Source organism: Eurosta solidaginis, chromosome 4 (genome assembly GCF_040869045.1).
Source record: "Eurosta solidaginis isolate ZX-2024a chromosome 4, ASM4086904v1, whole genome shotgun sequence".
Taxonomy (NCBI): Eukaryota; Metazoa; Arthropoda; class Insecta; order Diptera; family Tephritidae; genus Eurosta; species Eurosta solidaginis.
The window spans coordinates 3,755,622-3,778,623 of NC_090322.1; the positions used below are offsets into that span (position 1 = coordinate 3,755,622).

General features: G+C 35.1%; 1 protein-coding gene across 1 annotated transcript; it reads left to right on the forward strand.

Annotated features, from left to right (window-relative positions):
* Positions 1-3,669: 3,669 nt before the first annotated feature.
* On the forward strand, positions 3,670-4,985 carry LOC137247555 (uncharacterized). Its single transcript, XM_067778540.1, has 3 exons — positions 3,670-3,946; positions 4,165-4,333; positions 4,397-4,985. The coding sequence occupies exons 1-3, from the start codon at positions 3,871-3,873 to the stop codon at positions 4,473-4,475; spliced, it is 324 nt and encodes a 107-aa protein (XP_067634641.1). The 5' UTR covers positions 3,670-3,870; the 3' UTR covers positions 4,476-4,985.
* The last annotated feature ends 18,017 nt before the right edge of the window (positions 4,986-23,002 follow it).

A 23,002-nucleotide genomic window follows, 5' to 3' on the forward strand; every position in this document is an offset into this window, starting at 1 on the left:
TAACGCTCTCATTCAATTTGATCGCAAGCTGCAGCTCCTTGTGAAAGCAGTGCCCAAAGTTATCTAGTGATTTGTGTAATTTGTTGTTTAAAATTCTTTATTTAAATTTAAATCAGCGTGTAAAACTCACTTGGATCCGGTGAATTGGGTATGTAAGACTCCGCATGGGCCAACGCAGTGAAACACAAAACGAAGCTTGTAGTGGTGAACAATTTCATTTTTAATATGAAATGCTACTAAATTAGCAGTAATTATTTATAAAAATTGTTTATCTTTTTTTTATAACACTTTTATACGACAAACTAACTGCGATGTATGTGATCTTCTTTGCAAGCTGCCTGTTGAGCGACTGTTTTCGTATGCAGTGAATCTGCGTTTCTTATAGATTTGCTTACGTGTTTCAATACAATTCGTTGAGCGCAGACAAGAATGTGGAGACTGGGTGGCGTCATTTCTATGTGCATTTAGAAGCAGAATTTACATTCTTCTTCTTTTTGCAAATGAATAAACTTGTGGTGGTGTATGGCAGTTTGTTGTACAGAAATAGCGGAGCTGAAATTAGCCAAATCCAACTTTAATGTAATTCTTGTAGCGATTTCCATTGGCTAATCGATTTTTCACCTTTGATTTCATCTTGAAGTTTTAAATGTACGGACAACCCAAAATATCTTATATATTATTTCTAATTGCTGTTTTTATGCACAGGTCCCTTTTTCGCTCTTATTTGGAATCCAAATCTATAAATAAAGTTTTGGTTGTAAAGATGAGGATTCATGCTATTAGCGAGCTTTGGGCATTATTAGTGATAGTGCTTTTGTTTAGCTATATTTCATTAAAATAATTTCTTAAAAATAAACGATTGTGACCACACAAAGTAATCTATTTGTACTATGGCACTATTGTGAATATTTCATTAGAACTAACACTGCATTACCGGCAGTTGCTAACATTCGCCAGATGGCAGCGCAAGTGCATGTAAGTTTATAGACGTTTGATTGACAGAACAGCTGATTTCTGTTGATATTTGATATGCGACTTTTATATTTGTTGTGCAAGATGCGCACGGGTCCGGCTCGTATATCATATATGAGTTTATTTTAATTTCACCTTGACACCATAACCTAAAATATTTCATATATGAGTTCACTTTTTAAGGTTAACAGAACACTTTTTAGGTTATCTTTACGGTACATCTACAATCACATGCATTCTTCGTTGAAAGTAAAAGTGCACTCAATTCATTTTAACTGAAAAAATCTGGACACAATTTATAAACGCGCAGCAGTAAGAAGATTGTACAACAATAAAAATATATAACTGTAAACGCAACATTGTTACACAGAGTTTCCCAAGCTCTTATCAACAATTATTGCTATACAGTGGCACCCAATAAAAAAGAGCATCTGCCAATATAAGCACTGTACATAACAACACGTGAATAGGTATTTTGTAAAATAAAACACTTCAAATCAATTAAATTTAATTTACTGAAAAAGTGCGTAAACATATAAATTTATGTGTAAGTTATGTTGGGGTCAAGTGTTAAGAATCATTTGACACATGCCACAATCCAGACAGACACTGTGTGTCAATGGAAAGGTAACACATATAGGAATGAAGAATGTACTCTAAATACATTACACGGTCAAGGAATTTTTCACATTATCTTCACCTTCTACTAGACATGATATGCTAGTCATCTTTCCAGCTTTTTCAAACACTACTTTAATGTGTAGAGTATTAACGTGGTGACTTGACATCAAGAATTTTTTAAGCATTTCAAAGTCTTGCGGGTATTTTACTAGCCGAAAATCATACAAGTGATTTTAAAACCTGTTTTACAGTCCTGAGATGGGTTGCACAGTGAGCGGGATGCCAACGCTGCACATTATTTGAAAGCCAGGCATGTCTTCGTTAGGATCAGTTATGAGGCTGTTGGAACATATATGTTGGGTGATGAAGATCTGAGTATTTAATATTGTTATTAGCCCTCTATGCACTGCGACCATTACTAAGACTTTTATGCTTTACTTTTCAACCTATTAGCCTATGTGGAGGCTTCTGATGTATTAAAGTAACTATTCATGCTTTTTACTCCATATCACAATGAATATAAAAGTCACACCACATAGATGGCAGAGTCTCTCACATATTTGTGTATCGGATAAATTTAATTTACATAGGTGATATCGTAGACTACAGTGTACCGTACAGTACGCAGTGTTAGTTCGTAGGTTTTCTCTGCTTGGATTAATGAGTTTGGCCGATACTCTCGTTGCTGGGAGTGTAAACAACTTTATCTGCCTTCACGCTAGGCGTTTAAACTGTTTTTTTCCAGTTACTTATGGTTTCCCTAGTGTGTGCCTTTGGGAGTCCACAAAAGAGCTCTCGACTATATAATGCTGCTATAGTACCCCGCTTGGCTAGGTAGGCTGCCTATTCATTAACTTCATGTCCCTGATGTCCGGAAAGCCGCTCTAACTAAATTTCAAATATACTTTTGTTTTACTATTCCAACAAGGAAACCTAAACCTAAACTCAACCTTGCACATTTACTTCAAGGCTGTATACTTGGCTTAAAAGTTTGAAATTTGCTATCAATATAATTTTGGCGGCAGCCGTGATATGGTGGTTCACGCGCCGGGCAAAGCAACATCAAAATTTTAGAAACAAGTTTTTTCAATTAGAAGAAAGTTTTTCTAAGCGGGGTCGCCCCTCGGCAGTGATTTGGCAAGCACTAAGAGTGTATTTCTACCATGAAAAGCTTCTCATTGAAAACTCATCTGCCTGGCAGATGCCGTTTGGAGTCGGGATAAAACATGTAGGTACAGTCTGCCAATTTGTAAGAAAAATTTAAAAGGAGCACGACATAAATTGGAAGAGAAGCTCGTCCTAAAATTTCTTCGGAGGTTATTGCGCCTTACATTTATTTTATATAACTTTGCAGAAAAGATAAAATAACCGAAAAATAAATTATTTTCGTTGCTTATTTCATAATATTGTAACGAATATACTACAAATCCTCTTATTCGCAACCTTCTACTAACGTTCGTATCGCTAAACTGTTGAATAAATAACTCCAATATTTAATAATGCAAAATGGCCTTTATTAAAGTACTTCACAATAACACTGATACTTCACAACCAATAGCTTGCCTAAATGAAACTGACTGTCGCGCCTCTACTGTTGCGGCCTTTTATAATCTGTGATTTTTTGTTCGCATCTTCTAGGCCCTTCCATTTCCAGAATCTACTAGTTGGCCACCAGCTATAAAATTACTACGTTTATAGCTTCTCATACGCGCATATAGGTGTGAACACAATTATAATTGCATACTTTTGGGAGCATCTCAGATAAGATACTGCATGTGTTTGTGCGTCTCTTCTCCGATGCGTGTACGTACATCTGTGTAGACATAATGATTGATCTATTGATGTGCATACAAGTCACTGCTTAGCATCGCTTAGAGATGACAGTACCCCTTAGTGTTTCTAATATTCGTAACAATATAAATATAAATTTTGAGTATTTTTTATTAAATATTTTTTGTCACCCTTATTATGTCGCACAGTGTGCCAATTGAGACTTTCATAGTAATGATGTTAATTTTTGTTCAACAATTAATTGCGTTGTTTGTGTTTTTGGATGCTATAAAAGCGAGTGGAAAATCAATTACAGATTTCAGTTGTTGCTCTACGGTTTACGAAAAATAACGGGTTTTAAGAATTTTGGTTTTTGAAGGTTCAGTTAACAAAAAATTGAAAAAACAAAATAGTGTAAAAAAAAATTTATAAACTCATAAAGGAAAATAATAAAAACAAAACTTAGCAAAAAATATTGTTCGAAACAATACGGAAAAAAAACTCGAGATGAATTTCACCTCAAAAATATATTGTTTTTGCAGTTTTGCAGCGCTAACGGCGCTACATATGAGTTCAAAAGTTTGTAAGTGAAAAGTGATCTTTGTGTTTCAATTCGATAAACTATGTATTTATAAAAACTAAAAAAAAAAGAAGGAAAGAATGTAAAAATACCAAAAAATTAAAAAAAAAGATTTAAATTTTTTATAAAAATAGTCTTAAAAAGCCATATAACTCAGAAAAGTTGGTAGCATATGAAAAAATTATATTTTAATACTTTCAACCTTTTAAAAATTTCCACAGCCTCTCAATCACCCTGCACTTACACCGCACTCATAGGCGGCAATCATGAGCTTCCCATTGACGCCGTCACAGGCAAGAGCGTGGAATATGTGGATTATGGCACAAATACAAATGGAATTTGTTTACAACGTGCGAAATGTAATAAGCGTTTTGAAACGGAAGTGAGAAAGTGAGTGATTTTAAACTCGAAATAGGTGCTGTAAAAATGAAATAATTTTTTTAATTTTTATAGATGCAGTGATCTTCGAATAACGTGCGAAAATCGTAAACTATTTGAAGGCGATTTTCCAGCTTGTTGCGTTAAATGCTGAAATCTGTGTTCCAAATTTTGCATATCAAATGGCATGTTTTTTCATAAAAAGAAATCAAATTTTTTTTAATTAGCTTAAGACCTTTTAACACGCGGGGATTTTCTGGTAAAATTTAGAAGATACTATCAATTGATTTTTAGTTTTAAGTAAACATAAAAAAAACCGACAAGAAAATCTACTAGCCCTTAGTCTTCAGGACTACTTTTTCAAAATTGAATATCAAAATAGAATATTTCAAGTTTTGTCAACAATTTGAATGGTTTAACTGTAAAATGCAATAGTATTGATATAACTTTTTGCTGACATCTTAAAAAGCTAATTAATTATTCGCTTTTGCAACAAATTTGCGCTGCAGAATTGCAAACGTTTTGTATTTTGTTTTAATTTTTTAAATTGCTGATAGTATTTTCATGCCCAAATGCAGATGAGGTCGATAGCCAACTGAAGATTAAAACGAAAAACGAACTTAATTTTTGATTTATTTATAATAAACGATTTGATTGACTTAAATGCGTAATTATTGTTTAAGGAAATCGAATATTCTTTCAGTTTTATAGACAAGCATTTTTTAATTGATAAAGTATTTTATAGGCAAAGAGAAATGTTTCTTCGTTAGATAGAAATTTTGTTGATATATTGTGGGCAAGTGTGGAAAAGGTTTATGAATCTGGTTGAAATCGATACGTGGCGCTAATGTCGGGAATTTTAGCGTTAAGTCTCAGTAACACATTAGCGCATCAAACTTTGCAAACAAGGTTATTGGTGGAACGCCGCCGGACTTTATTTTGAACAAATGAGCGTTCCACAGACTTGTTACCACTTTAAGAGCACTCTAATACGCGCAGGGCCTTGGTGTGTATTGGGGGCTCCACTGATACATACATAAAAATCTTTACTTTAGCAAAGAAAGCGTCAAGGTGTTTCATAGTTATCTTTTTGCGCTGTTGAAGCGTTTAAGCAGAGCAGGAAGACCAAAGCAAGGAAGACAACCATTGAGTTATTCGGGACTAAAAGCACGAACGAAGAATCTATGTTAATTGTTTTCTCTTTATGTCCCTCCATTCTCTATTTATCCAGCTACATGATATACCAGCATTGTTGAGTTCATTGACAGCTCCGAATGTCAAAATAAAGTTAGCTGTCATTGTTCTTTGTTGTCATTAGACAACTCCTACACTACTGCGCCATCTATTCCACAACGAAGCGTTTTTCGTTCTTCTTCTAAATTCACACACGTATTCCAGTCTACAAACCGAATTAAAGCGCTCTCTGGAAGTGCAGTCGGCTGACCGGCGCAGGCAAAATTGAGAACGCGAAAATCACGTTGAATTTTCTTGTGCTGCAGTTGCGGCTAAAACGTTGTTATTGTTGATATTGTTATTGCTTGCTGCTGCTGACCCTGAGGCTGCTAATCAAATTTTAAACAAATTTATGTTGCTGTCACTGAAGTAAGCCGTTTGTGTGGGTGGGTGTTAGGTGCTCAAGAAGGCAATCGGATGTTCGCTGTGGGATTAATGTTGAATGCTGCGTCGGATGCCACAGACGATGACGGTAATAATGTGGCGTTTGAGAGAGTCGTTGTTTGTAACAGTGAAAATTACAACCACAACAATATTTAATTGTGTTTCCTATATTTGTTTATCGTCTTCGTTTATGGTTGTGCTGCGCCTAAATGCATGCCAGCATTTTTCATTGCCTACAATTTGTAGTTGCAAAGACAAAGCGGAAGTAAACCAAATGAGAATGTCACTGGCGCAAATGTAATTAACACGAAAAGGAGTGCGTTATAGATACCAAAGTAAAATAATAAAATAAATATAAAAAAAATGTAATAATTAAAATTAAATAAAAGAATTAAAGAAAATAAGGGTAATATAAAAAAAATAAAACTAAATAAAAAAAATTATATAAAATAAAAAAAAAAAATTTAAAAAATGTAATAAACAAAACAAAACAAAATGAAAATAAAATAAAATAAAATAAAATAAATTAAAACAAAATAAAATAAAATAAATTAAAATAAAACAATATAAACAAATAAAATGAAATAAAATAATAACAAAATAAAATAAAATTAAACAAAATAAAATAAAATGCAGCAAAATAAAATAAAATATAGTAAGGTAAAATAAAACAATATAAAAAAAAAAAATAAAAAAAAAAAATAAAATTAAATAAAATAAAACAAAATAAAATAAAATGAAATAAAAAAATAAAACAAAATAAAATAAAATAAAACGAAATAAAAAAAAATTAAAAAAAAAAAAACAAAAGAAAAAATAAAAGTAAACAAAATAATATAAAGTAAAAAAAAAATAAAAACAAAACAAAATAAAATAAACTAAAATAAAATCATATAAAATAAAGTAAAATAAAATAAAATAAAATAGAATAAAAAAATGAAATAATATAAACCTCAATAATATAAAATCAAAGAAAACAATGAAAATAAAATGCAAATTATTAGAAATGTGAAAATAAAAATCAACGTTACAAGAAAGTTTTCGAAAATAAAAAATTTTTCTGAAAAAAAACTTTACAGCGTGAATTCATAAAAGTAGACATTTCGACGAGCTTTTTATACTCAGTTGAGCAGAGCTCACAGAGTATATAAACTTTGATTGGCTAACGGTTGGTTGTACAGGTATAAAGGAATCGAGATAGATATAGACTTCCATATATCAAAATCATCAATGTGGAAAAAAATTTGATTGAGCCATGTCCGTCCGTCCGTCCGTCCGTTAACACGATAACTTGAGTAAATATCGAGGTATCTTGATGAAATTTGGTATGTGGGTTTCTGGGCACTCAACTCAGATCGCTATTTAAAATGAACGATATCGGATTATAACCACGCCCACTTTTTCGATATCGAAAATTTCGAAAAATAGAAAAAGTGCGATAATTCATTACCAAAGACGGATAAAGCGATGAAACTTGGTAGGTGTGTTAACCTTATGACGCAGAATAGAAAATTAGTAAAATTTTGTATAATGGGCATGGCAGCGCCCACTTTTAAAAGAAGGTAATTTAGAAGTTTTGCAAGCTGTAATTTGGCAGTCGTTGAAGATATCATGATGAAATTTGGCAGGAACGTTACTCCTATTACTATATGTATGCTTAATAAAAATTAGCAAAATCGGAGACCGACCACGTCCACTTTTAAACAAATTTTTTTTTTAAAGTCAAATTAAAAAAAAAAAGTTAATATCTTTACAGTATATAAGGAAATTATGTCAATATTCAACTCCAGTAATGATATGGTGCAACAAAATACAAAAATAAAAGAAAATTTCAAAATGGGTGTGAAATTTGGTAGAGGCTTAGATTCTAGGACGATAACTTATTTCTGTGAAAAAGGGCAAAATCGGTTGAAGCCACACCCAGTTTTTATACACAGTCGACCGTCTGTCCTTCCGGTCGGCGGTTAACACGATAACTTGAACAAAAATCGATATATATTCACTAAACTCAGTTCACGTAATTATATGAACTCACTTTGTATTGGTATAAAAAATGGCGGGAATTCGACTATGACCACGCCCACTTTTTCGATATGCAAAATTACGAAAAATGAAAAAAATGCCATAATTCTCTACCAAATACGAAAAAAGGGATGAAACATGGTAATTGGATTGGTTTATTGACGCAAAATATAACTTTAGAAAAAATTTTTGTAAAATGGGTGTGACACCTATCATATTAAGTAGAAGAAAATGAAAAAGTTCTGCAGGGCGGAATCAAAAGCCCTTGGAATCTTGGCAGGAATACTGTTCGTGGTATTACATACATAAATAAATTAGCGGTACCCGATAGATGATGGTCTGGATCACCCTGGTCCACATTTTGGTCGATATCTCGAAAACGCCTTCACATATACAACTACCACCACTCCCTTTTAAAACCATCATTAATACCTTTAATTTGATTCAAACACATTATAGAGTCACCCCTGGTCCACCTTTATGGCGATATCTCGAAAAGGCGTCCACCTATACAACTATGGCCCACTCCCCCTTAAAATTCTCTTTAAAACTTTCCATTTGACACACATGTCATACAAATACATTCCAGGGTTACCCTAGGTTCATTTCCCTACATGGTGATTTTCCCTTATTTTGTCACCATAGCTCTCAACTGAGTATGTAATGTTCGGTTACACCCGAACTTAGCCTTCCTTACTTGTTTAGTTTGCCTTTGCACACAATACGCCATAGACTTAATGCCACTATTCGTTTTTCTAATTTAAATGAAATGTGTATAGATGTGTGTGTGTATTTATGTCTGACAATGTGAGTATGCCAGTAGCGTTTAACTTTTATGCTTGCAAACTAAACTGGCAGATATGCAGTTGACCACATTTCAACACAACTACCAATCCAGCTTTACAACCAATTGGTTTTTCGGGTTTATCGTTCACCGCCTACCCACCATCCAACTAATTTGACCAACTTTTTCATTTAAAATGTTTGCCCTCAAGAGTTCATAAAAATGCAACTTATGAGCGCAGGCACGTCGCTGCATTGCAACAACTTTAAATGCATCATAAATAAGAGTACATTGGTGCGAATATATGGAAAATTGCTGTAAACTAAAAAAAAAAGGAATATGTGATAGTATGGTATGGCCTCTAGGACAATATAGTAGAGTATTTGATTCGAAATACTTCATGTACTGGACTGCAGCAATATGCTCTCTTGGTTTGTTTTCGTCCACGGCTATATGAGTATTTCCACCTTCCTTTCGCTGAAAGGCATGAGAGTGTCTTCTAGAAGCAGAAGAAAATAGTTGAGAACAACACCATTCTGCGATAAGCTGGACGACATGTCGACTAAAGAGCAGTAGTAACTATTGAACAGCTCAGACTGCCCCTCAGAATGACAGTTGGTTCTGCATTTGTGTCTTCAAAGTAACCGAAACATTTTAAAGAAGCAGACCTACACCGGGGAACGGCGGTTCCCTTAGTTTAATACAACAAAAGTTGGCGCCGGTTTTCGGCTTCCCGCCACGCCTATAGAAAGAGCAGGTCTTCATAAACGGTTCTTCATTCAGCTTCCAAATTGATTATGGAATGGCAACGGTATACGATTAACGTTGTTTGGAATAAATAAAAAATAATAAATGTAAGGCGCGATAACCTCCGAAGAGATCTAAGGCCGAGCTTCTCTTCCAATTTGCGTCGTGCTCCTATTGATTTTTCCTACAAATCGGCCGGACGGGACCTACATGTTTTATGCCGACGCCGAACGGCATCTTATTTTCTAAAATTTTGATGTTGCTTTGCCCGAGGTGTGAACCCAGGGCATACGGTGTGGTAGGCGGAGCACGATACCATCACACCACGGTGGCCGCCGTTTGGAATAAATGGACCTTTGCTACATTGGACTAAGCCCACTGCTGAATATATACCAGATTGATATAAATGAAAATGCAAATTTTTTTTTTTGTCCTCAGACTCAAATTTTATGCCCCACTGTAGCATATAGTCCACCATCTCATACAAATGCATTCCACAAAGTGCAAACATCAAAGTTTGCAGCCGCCTTTTAACACACAACACTGAACTAAGTGCAGCTGTTGTTGCATGGAAGCCGGAAAAGTATGAGACACAAAAAAGTCCACACTTCACAAGCCGGAGGTGAAGGCTTAAAGCATGCAACCATGTAATGGCAATTAACGCTGTCATCGCCTAAGTGTATTATTGTTGTTGCTGCTGCACTTATTGTTGTTGTGGTTATGGTGTTTGTTGCTGAGGCTTTTGTTTTTCTCCTCATGCTTTCTGCACTTTATTGTGAACCTTTTTTTATTTCAACATTTATGCATAATTTTTTTCTTTATTGTTATTATTTAATTTGCTGTTGTTGTGATAATGTTTGAAGTAGGGAAAAGTTAACTATTGTTGTTGGTGATGTAACAATATGCGGTCACGCAAAATGAATGTCTGGCGTTATTTTCATTGTGTCAGATGGTAAATGCAAGTTGCAAAATGTGCGATTTGGGTCCACCAAAAACCTATCCAGAGCGCGTAAAAGTTGCCAGTTTTGACGATGCGATAAGAAGCAGCAGGAGCAACTGTAATGCAACAATTCTTTTTTTCCGCATTTTTGTCATTTTCCGTAATCGGTCTTCTTTGTATTTCGTTTTTGTTTGTTTGTCTTTTTGTTAAAAACTCACGACTTGGCTTGTTGATGAGCTATTTTTGGTCTCTTTATTGTACTTAAAAAATATTTACTCGCTTTTAAAATTTCTGAGCATGGGTGGTGCACCCAGTTAACCAAATGGTGCGTGAAAGAGTCAATAAAGCTCTATAAGCAATTGTCTACTTCAGTTCATACTCAGCGATTTTGAGACAAGGTAAAAAATATGTTTAACTTAATAAATTCAAAGTTTGATTGGAGTAATATTGGAGCTTGACAAAGGGACGACTTTAGAAACATTCAAAAACAGCTTAATTTCAAATAAAAAACTCGTAACACATTCCTAGGGAGACCTTCGCAAGGACTGGAATGGAGTTCAAGCAATGATGATATTGGTTACAAAAAATTAAGGAATGTTACGAAGGGCAATCCATCAAGAAGTTTAAGGACGAGTTAGTTTTGTTGATGAATGCAAAATGGCCTACTTAGCGTGAACCATTTCCACGCCGCCAAAGCCAATATGGTCATCCAGTTATTCGCGCACCCATTCCAGTAGCGCAGAAATCGGGCTTGATTTAGTATTGCAAAGAGTGGGTTATGAGCTTAGCAGACTGGTTTAGCATGCCTTTAATTTCGGCACTGGGAGCCATGAAAAAAGATGGTTTAATCATCAGCCGAATTGAATTTTTTTTTTTAATTTTAACTCCATTTCCAATTTCTTCATTGAGTTACAGTTCGACCTGGGAGTGATGTGTTGAGAGTCATTTAAGTGACTGTCTTCAATTGGCACGATTACGAGTGCAAAGTATTGGTATTATATAAAATATCGAGTGCTTGATTTTATAGAAATTATGTGATTATATCGCTGTGAGCTCCCCTCTCTGAAAAAACTTTATTGATATGAAGATAAAATTTTGATTAGAGCATGTACATGGTTCCCACTACTGCTGAGTTGGTTGAGAACTCATTTTGTGAACTGGGTAACTGGGTAACGAATGTTTATGAATCTGCATATGACTCCTTGCTACTGTCATTTACTTGAGTCATATTGTCTCAAAGCACAACACTTATTATTTATTACACGTTCTGTTCTTCTTCTTATTTCTTGCTTTATTTGTTTATCTGCATTTATTTGCTCATTTGTTCTTTGTCTCGCATGTATCAAAAACACTTATCCTTAATGGTATTTCCGGTTTTTGTTTCTTTACAATTATTTGCTCATTTATTCCAAACGATTCATGCTGTCATTTTATACTTCATCCAACATTTTCCTTTGTTTTAGTGCATGCCATATATCATTTTATTGTTTTATTGTTTTGAGTGTTGGCATTACAAGTATCTGTGAAAAGTTGGTCAAATCCATTTTGACGACAGCGAGAAATGTTCAGCAAACTTACATAGAAGTGCACATATCAAATCGTTCCCAATTCCACTTAAAATTGTTGAATTTCTTCAGCAGATTTTCCTTTCATTGGAATATTTCGCATAAATTTACTATTCATGGTTTTTAAAAATTACTCAAACTTTTTCAAATTTAAAATTAATTTAGTTAAATGCACGTTTAAATATTGTCGCGAATATTAACAGTTCCATACATAACTCTTCTGCTACTAAATAAATGCACAACAAGAATAAAGCAAGCAGCCACAATTGTGTACATGAACACATCAAACTAAGCCATTTACTCACATCCCTACATAGAAGGCGACGAAGCATATTTCACACACATAACCAGCAGATTCAAGCAAAGAGATTATCTCACATACATATATGTAGTCATCAGCTAAGAGCAGAAGTTGTTACTCACACATGCATATGCATATAACTAAATATGAGATACAACTGTTCGAGAAGGCATGTTCGTGAAAAGTCTAGACCTTAGAAGAAATATGCGAACGAGGAAACAGGGGGCTTAAAAGCAGCGCAAGCTGAGGAATAAGTAATCAGTTTGATTTAAACACGCTATTAGTGAAGTATAATTGTAATTGTGAAGTACTACTCCCAAAATAGTTTAAATAAAGACTATTTTGCAATATTGAATATTGGTGTTATTTATTCGACAGTTCAGTGATTCAAACGTTAGCAGAAGGAATCCGCCAAAAATCATTACAATATCTTCTTATTGAATCCACCACCCACTCGATTTCAGTCCACTTCTCAGCCATTACAATTGCAGGCTCTCGATTTAAGTCATTCATCATCGCTTTAACTTTGCTGTTATTAATATTTTCGTTTCTTGAGCTCATTAAATTTTGCGCACGTGATTTATAGCTTACTATTGATTTTATTATCTTTTGATTTCCTTTGGGCACTAATTTATTTGTTTATAAGAGATACATATATATAAAATTTTTTATCATTCCTAACAACTTATTTTGCTTTTATGTAATGACTCGGCAAGAAATTCACCATCATTATCGTCTCATTGAAAAGCCCGCTGAACGGTAAGATGAAAGAAGGGGCGGGTTAAGTGACGTGAAAACTTTAAGCATAAAAGCAGAAAATATGAAAATAATAAAATGCATAAATATTTTAACGAATTCAATGACCACTGAAATGTGCACCGGAAAAGTTGTGCCGTTAATGTGGCCTGATTTGCGTTTTATGTACAGCGATTAACTTAGACAATACGATGATAGATTTGATGATACTCACAAATTTTGTTCAGCTTTGGTTTGAGTTTTAAAAAAGTTTTTCACTTTTTTGGCAAGTTGTTAAGATTCGGAAGGATATCTCGTAGTGAGAAGTTATGAGGAGATTGTAATTCTTTTCCATCAGCTGGCAAATTGGAAGTAATAAAAAAATAGATCCTGACCTTACATACCTGAAGTGTCCAAACGTTAACATTCACTTCTACCTAACCACATTCTTAACCGGCCATGGTTACTTTCGGTTGAAAATCAGAACTACCTATACATCAAGGCTATAGTTTACGCACGACATAACTTGATCTAATGCGAACAGTTTGCTGAACACCAAATGAGGATAGAAGCCTAATCTATCTATAATAAGACTAATTAGTCAGCTGTTATGTTAAGCAAATACCTCTAAATAAATAAAAAGTTGCTTGCCTAGCGCTACGTGAGGGTAATTATATAGATCACGTTACGCACTGCCATACACGTAATGATGCTTGATGCGTTCACAGTTATGGAAATTTGCGCGGCTCTAAAGTCTGCAAAGTCTCGGTCAGTGCATAAAGAATTTCTTCCTTCCATAAGAAATATAGCCACTCAACTGTTGTAGCCTCATCTTCAGCAACGTCGCTCTTTTCCAATATCTCACATACCCTCCGTTCTAACTCACAATGTTTGTCATCTAAATATTAAGCAACCATAAGTATTGTGACTAATATTAGCATCACTATAATGTTTATAAATGATCACAACAACAAAAAAGCGAGCAACCACACTTATGTACATGTACACATTAAAGCAAGCCGGCGACGAAGTATATTCCACACATATACCCAGCAGCTCGAAACAACAGATTATTTCACATACACATATGTAGCCATCAGGTAAAGGGAGAAGTTGTTACTCATACATACACGCATATAGGTAAATAACCAAGTATGAGAAGGCATGTTTGTGAAAAGTCTATATTCGACAGTTCAGCGATTCGAACGTTAGCAGAAGATGCAAAATTATCTGGAATTACCCAAAATTCATTAAAATATCTTCAACAAGACGACCTTAGTTGTTGTATGCAAGGTTTTTTTATCGCACCCATGTCTTTTGATTTGGCCTTTGTATTTGTCAACATGCTATTTGCGGTCCAACTATTATTTCCGCCAAGATTGCTAACACACCCAACGTGGGCTTGATGATAGCTTCTAACAATAAACTAGGATGCATGATATTTCGTAGATGATGAGAGAAAGTAAAAGTCATATTGGATTGGATTTGGTAAATAGAACTAATAAACTCGGCCTTACTTCGCAGAGACTCAGTCTTATATAAAAACAATAGAAACTTTTTCGAAACCATCGTATGGTTCATCTATCTTCCTCTCTATATCGCTCTACTTTTTTCTACAGTTGTCCTACCTTTGTCATTTCTTTTACTGTCCTTTTTCCTTTCTCCCCATCTAATACGATTTTCCCCTTGATAAGAGTTTTAACTGAGTGGCACCCTAAAGCGGTTGAATTTTCCACCTTTTTTCTTTCAGTGTACGGTTGGAAAATTTCTCAGCTACTTAAATATCATAATCGCTGATTTCTGTCAATTTTTCTGGAAAATTTTACAGGATTGAAGCAAAGAAAAGAAAAATAAATAAATAAATAAAAATGAGTACAAAAAGTGGTTGGCTAATCGCTCAGCAATATTTAGCGATTTGTGCGCATCATCGGGGAAACGTGAGCAGGAAATACAAACAACAACAACAACAGCCACAACTACCCACGGTATTGGCATTTAAGTAAGCCGATTATAATTGGGATTAAATAAATTAAAGAAGAAAAAGACGTGCAGGAGGAAAATGAAAATACGAATAAAAAAATTAAACAAGTAATAAGTAAAATAAAAATGTGATAAAGCGAGTTAATATTGAAAACAAACAAAGAATAACAAAGAGCCATTAAAGTCAAAATAACAACAACAAACAACAAGTAAATCGAGGATATGGATTACAAGTAAGAAAACTTTAAAGAAAAAAGGGAAAATTCCGTTGCTAAAAACTTACACAATTACAATGACAAAAAAAAAAACCCCAACAACTGCAACATTTCTCTTTTTTTGCACAAATAACGTTATTTACTACTCACCGGAAACGAAATGAGGCGTGGGGTGCTGCTACTGACAGCGTATTAGTATAACGGATAATGAAAGATGACAGACGCGACAGCGCAGCAACTACGCGAGAGAATGAAGACAATGAGGTGAGAGGTTGATGAAGCAACAATGATGAGTATAAAGATGCCGGGAAGTTAATGAAGGAAATGATAGATCCGGCGGATGAACAGCCAAAAGGCAGAATGTGCGGTGGAGGCGTGATGGGAGAGTAATTGTTATAACGCGAGAAAGCGGAAAATGGTGAAAAAAAGTGGCAAGGCTAGTTGGCTGTTGGATATAAAACAGACAGCTACTGCTATGATGGTTGGTAAGCTGCTTGTAGCGTTTTTGTTTTTTTTTGCAATCAAATTAATGGAGGGCAATACTCACAAGGCAGACAGTTGCAAGACTTCGTGGTGGGCGGTGCAAAGAAGGAGAATGAGTGATGTTCACCAAAATAAATTTAAAGTTTTAGTAAAACACCCCAAAGAGAAGAAGCAATTAAAGGCTGCTTAAAAAAATTTGTCTATTTTGTGTGCAGCATAACTTCATAATTTTACGCCACTGTATTTGCATACCCCAAACAAATTATCTTTTGGGGTAATATTTAGTATTAAGTAACCAGAAGTCATAATGGATCAATGAGCTATATTGCATAATAAGGAATAATGAAGCCAAGCCAAGAAGGACAAGCCATTGCTTAGGGTGAAAATAATGTGCGAGTGCAGCGCATTTGACTTAAGCTGATAACAAGAATAACAATAATAGTTAAAGTTCACGGTGATTATCTGTGAATTGAAGTGGTAAATTGGTAATATTGCTCGACGTGCATGCTCGCAGTACCTCGAGGAGAGAGGATTAGTTTCTCAAACGCCTTTCTTTTAAATTTTCAGATCCGCTTATTCCATAGCATGCAGCAGATGGTCCAAAAAGAGGGTTTTAGGCTTACCCTCATTTAATTTCCAAAAACCAGCTGCAGTTCCATATGAAGTAGCTTTAGAAACAACCATTTTTTTCGAAAAAGTAATTTAGGTAAGAAGCGGGGTCTGACAAGCGGTTATATGACCGATATTTACATAAGGAGCATTGGAGCTGTGGAAGGCAGTTGAGGTAAGCTACGTGAACGACACTTCAAAACTTTGAATTAGTTACGATAAGCCAAATTTAATGGGCTAAAAACTCTTTTAAGCAATTTCCTGCGCATTTTCTGATGTGTTGGAGGTTGGGCTGTGTCCACAAGTCTTGCAATATAATTAAAGTGGCGGCATGCTCCAACGTATCTCCCAAAACTTCACGTTGCCAAATGGACCTGCCATTGTACCCTTTAACGAAGCTGGAACACCTGATTAACCTTAAGGTAAGGAGCCGAGTCTTCGAGAACGATTGTCAGCATGTAAACACGCCTTTCGTTAGGTAAAGTTTACCGAAATGACTATCAATTAGGTTATCAAACAGACAGAGAGTTCACTCAAAGAGTAACGAGTTTTAGTTTTACCTTCAACAATACCATACGAGCGGCTATTTAAAGAAGTCTACTAGTACCGAATGTCGAATCAAAAGTTCTTAAATAATTTGGCAGATCGCTGAGTGGCATAATGTTAAACGGAAGCGGAGACGAGTTAGCGACGACTCAGAGAAAGGTGAGTGGTGACAGCAAGCTTTCATGGAAACTTAATGTGGAGAAAAGGGCTAGGAAGGATTCGGTTGAATTATAGGATAAGAACCTACAAATGCCTAGAGTGGAACATTGACTAAATCATATGGTAATCAAGCATTTTTTCTGTTATGGAGTTGTGGTTTGGTGGGTGATTATAACAAAAGATTTCACTCACGGTCAAGAGGATGGAGGCCATTTAGCGTTTAGTTCTGTCTAGGCTCTTCGAACAACACATAAACTGACATTGAATGCAAAGCTCAATTCACACTCGTTAGGGGAAATAGTTGCAACTGATTTAATGCATGGAAAGGCAGACTACTATGCGCCTGCTTCCTCATCTGTCCACATATCATATGTGTCATATTCCCTCAAACAATTTATGAGGTGGAGAATTTAATAAGGGGCGGTGGTGTGCTTAAACTGTTCGTGGTTGCATACAGGCTGGATTGCAGGGCTATTGGTAGTGTTCTGCGAGAAGTTCGGTGTCAGACAGATCACGCTAATATCCTGCTGGCCTTTCCGGTGGATATCGCCGCCAAGGATGCAGTAAATTCGGGGATGAAATCATATGCTTTAGCTGTGAGGGTATTCAATTATTGTCAGAGATCCGCATACTTCACTTGCAGTGAAATCGAACTACTGTCTTATTAAAATTGTCTGACCATGTCATGGCATATAGATATTCCTAGCAGCTGAAGATCTCTTGGCCCGATGGGGTACTTGCAGACATGAGAGTTCACGTCTCGTGGAAACATAGGGAATTCCTTCAAGAAAGTAGATACTTAGGGCTTCCATGTTGTAACCTTCTGCCCTAACTTGGGTTTATCTACGAAATTAGATTATCTCGTCTTAAAAATAAACTTCACGAAAAATAGAAAAAATTTATTTGCAGTCCATCAATAGCTCGTCAGCTAATTATACATACGCAATTTTCGAAAGATCAACATCATTCAACAACGTAAATCAACACATTAAGAAAATATTGCAACGAATTTACTGCAATTCCTCTTATTTGCAACCTTCTGCTAACGTTCGAATCACTAAACTGTTGAATAAATAACTCCACTATTCAATAGTGCAAAATGGCCTTTATTAAAGTACTTCACAATAACACTTATATTGCTCGCCAGATAGTGTCTTACATCAAACTGATTATCGTGCCTCTACTGTTGCTGCCTTTTATACTGTCTGGTTTCCTCGTTGCATATTTCTAGGCTTTTCTATTCTAGAATTTACTAGATAGTTATCAGCTAAAACTACGTTTATAGCTTCTCATATGCGCGTGTATACGTGAGTAATACTTGCACAAATTTTTGCTTCTTTTGTGAGCATCTCAGATAAGATATATGAATGTGTTTGTGCGTCTCTTCTCCGCTGCTCGTATGGACATATGGGTAGACATGATGATTGATTTAATGATGTGCATACAAGTCACTGCTTGGCATCGGCTTAGAGATGATAGTATCCCTTAGTGTTGCTAATATTCGTCACAATATGCTCATATCACACGTGATATTTAAAATATCCCATGACTCAGTGACATTACTTCCTGTAGCCCTATCATAGTACTCGTGGTCCTCTGCATATGAATAAATTTGAATAAATGTTCGTAAATGCCTGTATTTACAGAATAAATTACAATACTCCAACATGAGATGACACCAGCACTCATGAAATACATGCATACATACATATGTTTACATATATACTCACACATGCATATGCATATATATGCCTATGAATATGTGCTGACACTGCCATTGCGGCGAAAGATTTAGCTATGAAGGAATAATATTAAGTTACCAACAATTAAATAATGGCAGGTGACTATACACAAGTATATACATATACAAACATAGCTACATATATGTTTGTGTTTGAATATATGTGTGAATGTGAATGTGTACAAATAATATTAAAAAAAGTGAGAATAAATATGTTGTAACTACTGCCGGCAGCTGACACCTTAGCTGTATATGAATGTGTTTGAAGCTAACCTTGCATATGTATATGTACGAGCGTGTATGTATGTGTATGTGCTTATGTTAAAATGGAGGTATAAGTGCTTGTGTAATGTAATTAAATTTAATAATTTCACGGTGTACGAATATGTTGAAGCGTAGCAGAATAGTAGCAAAGACAAATGGTGGAAATCAGTAGGAAATAAGAAATTTTGTTTTGGTCTTCTGCTACAATGAAAGCTTATAAAGCTTTGGTAGAATTTCCGTCAACATATTGGTGTGAATTGTTGCTACACTTTTTTAAATCCCGTGCAGGATTATTGCTTTAAAATATATTTGTTTTCATGTAAGTGTGTGTGTATTAAAAATTTGTTACGTGTAAACGAGCTTTTACAACGCGCTTAAAAGCATACTACATAAATAGGCTCGCATGTCGCGTTTGAGCCATCTTTGCTCCTTGCACATTTTCAGCTCCAACACACAGACGAAGCGTTGTCTTGTTCAGCTGCCATTGTGTCGCTTCGACCAGTTAACACGAACGACATCATTAATCTCGCTTGGATGACAAACGCGGAAAAACATGGTCATGAAATTCAAGCAACAGCATCACGTTAAGAGTGCGAGTTATGTAGTTACAGTGAAAGGGACGCTAGCGGTTAAAGCGGCGAGCTTGTTGGTTGATGGAAGTTGAGTTTGCGTTGCTTTGGTACTTTTGCCTACAAAAAAGCAGCCTCAACCATGTAATGCGCGATATTGTGTGGAAGTAATAACGTACTTCCATTACAGCGCCATCAACTTCCGACAAGTTGTCAGTTAAACAAACACACATACTCATAAATGAATATAGGCACAAAACACTTATAAAAAAAAAAGAATTAGCAGATCATTTTTAATGCAATAAAGCTTTTTAGACAGTTTAGTGAGTTAAATGTGCGAAATGAGTATCTTTCTTTATTTATAATAAAGGCAACAAAAAAAAAAAAAAAAAACTAGCAGCGCAAGAGGACTAAATAACCAGTGGGATTTGCGTGAAAGCATAAGATGGCTTTCAACTTGCACAAAAAAAAGCTTAAGATTTGCTAAAGGCAGGACTAAAGAAATACATTTTTGTATAGCAATTGAAGGTTTTATTGAATTTTGTGCTACAAATTTTTCCTCAGCTTAAAAAGTTAAATAAATTTTTGGCCTTAACACTGAAAGCCTTCAAGTTTGGAATTTCGGAATATTTTTATTCAGATTCAAGCTTTTCGTTAAACCGGTTCTCCCTTACAAGTTCTATACTGTTAACACCAAATCTGTTTAAAAGCATAGCTTTTCCAGAAACTAATTTTTATCACCTTCATATGAAAAGCTCTTCAACAAGTTGATGAAAAAATAAAGTCTTCGAAGCTTATTCCAAATTCGCCGGGGAAATTGTTCAAAAAAAATTTACATGAAAACATCAATAAAGGTTTCACAGCTAAGCTTCTCCAAAGTAGTAAAAACTCAAATATGGCTAGTTACAAAATTCTAAAATATTTCTAAAGATAAAACCTCCTGAGAATAACTTCAGTTTTACAAAATGATAATAAAAATAATTTGTATTCCGATACTTTTTTGTTCTTTTCAGAGTTTTCAAAAGGTGGAGCTTTGGGTTGAATTTGCTTTATGATAATGGCAACAACTGGAGAAGTCGTAGAAGAAAAAGAGAAGGAATAGTAAGAGGAAATAGAAAAAGGTAGAAGAAGAATGAAAAAGGTTTAAAGAGTTTGAGGAAAGGAAAAAGAGGATGAAGAAGAAAAAAGAAGGAAACGATGAAGAAGACGTAGACGAAGATGAAAAATAATAAGAATAGAATATGTTTTGTAATAAATTTTTCTGGCCTAACGAGCTTTTGCAGAAGTGAAGATTTCATTTCAAAATTCTCTACGCCAATCAAAAGTAGAAGAGGAAGAGAAAGAGCGAAAGTATGTTTAGTTATTCAAATTTTGTTTTGCTTCGGACAAGATACAAGTTTTATAAATCTTTTTTATGTTCAAACAATGCTTAGGAGCTTTCTACATCCCTTTTAAAAAGCAAAAAAAAGAAGCCTTTCTTAAGAGAGAAAGTCATATTTTTAATATAAGTTAGTATTCTGTCTTATGATATCACTTAGAAATTCAGAATTTCAAATAACAGTTGAAAGCTCTCTGAAAAAGCTTTGTCCTTAGGAAGCTTTTTTATTAAATTTAAATGTTAGACAGAGGCTTTCACTTCTCCGATACTTCTGAAGCTGGCAATGAAGTGTCTAAGTTGAAAAATGAAAATTTTCAAAACCACAAAATTTTGTATTTTGCTTGAAACACGTAACTTGTTAATGAGAAAAATATTAAAAAAATTTTAAACAATTGGGGCTTACCGGATATTTTAACACGTATTCTCATTACCTTTTTTGGACCACATCATATACATACATATGTATGTATATTAGAAACCCATGTAAATATCAGTCGCACTTTTTTGCCGCATTTCTATCTCTGTCTCCGCCGTTTTACAGCCGCACAAGCAAGCCTCAAAATCTACGCACCAAATGCTAATTAAATTCTAACAAATGGGAAAGAGTAATTTCCTGAAAACTACACGAATATATGCTATATACCACGCCCCCTAAACGCCCAATTACTTCAACATTAACATGCGCGTTGTGGTCGTGGCCTTCATCGTCGTTTGCTGTGCAGGTAAATAAGTTCAAGTGCAATGGCGGCGGCAAAGCGCTTTGGTGTTTGCATTAAATGGTAATTGTAATAACAGTTATGTGCATACATACATACACATCTACACACAATAACACACTAGCTTTTGTAAACACATAAAATATCATGTTTAAGTAAATATAATACTCTTTTGAAGAGATGAGACCTATTTTACCGCGCCTTAGCTTGGCTCTGCAAGTAAATGCCGTCCTCGAAATTGAGTGCTTTTCTACTGTTGTTTTTGTAATGCATTTGTTTTTCCTTTGTAACTGATAGCTTCTATATATCTTTGGGGCCGGTTTGGGCGTAAATTAAAAGGTGCTACGCCTTGAGTGCAAAACCAGCTTCTTGATGTGAGTGTTTCAAGTGTTTCCGTCCAACAACAACAACTATCAAAGTCGTTTATTTGGCTGTAAATGTTTCACAACAATGACATGCGCAACACTCTTATTCAAGACGCTAACAAGAGAGCATGACAAGCTTCAGTGTCACATCTTAGCCTTAACTTAAGTGTTGTTACCTTTTAATGTTTAATATTTCTATTAGTGTGACAATGAATTTCGCATATTGGATGTGTGGAAAAAGTAATAAAATATATATAGTAGAAAATGAAATGCCTTAATATACAAAAATTCATATTTTCTGGCGCAAACTAATACTCCAGTTACGGTCTCAGGATATAGGCACCAACTGCGGTTCAATACGACCAATAGCGGCTGTAAGGCGACGGATCACGTATCAATCGTGGAGCCATAGGGATGGTAGTGTCGGTGATAGCGGACTGCTTTTCTGGATATAGACGTCGATGTCAGATGCTTCATTCGAGGGGGATGTTATCTATAAAGATAACTACAATAGAAGGGTTAGTATTGGCTCACTCGCTGCGCACCATCGCCTCTAAAGCTACACGCAATAAATAGAGCAATATTTTGGCTAAAGGGGATGCATTATAAGGCACAGAGGCAGTCACGTGTTGGGTAAGGAATCATGTAGTCATAGGGTAACGAGCTCTACTCAGTGGATCTAGACCACCATCCTAACAGGTTGTGGCACAAATAAGATAACAAGTGAAATTCTCTTACAATCCTCAACATGCTTTTGGTTTGGTTGTTATCTGCTGTCTATCGTTTAGTTTTAAAACCCCATCATAGCTTCAGTTTGATGAAGTCCGGTTGTGTAACGGCTATGCTGCTTACGCATTTTTATTTTTTATCCTTAAAGCACTTTTAAGATGCCGATCACTACCCAAGGTAGTCCATCAAGTTGCATGTGTGGCTTGAACCACAGCC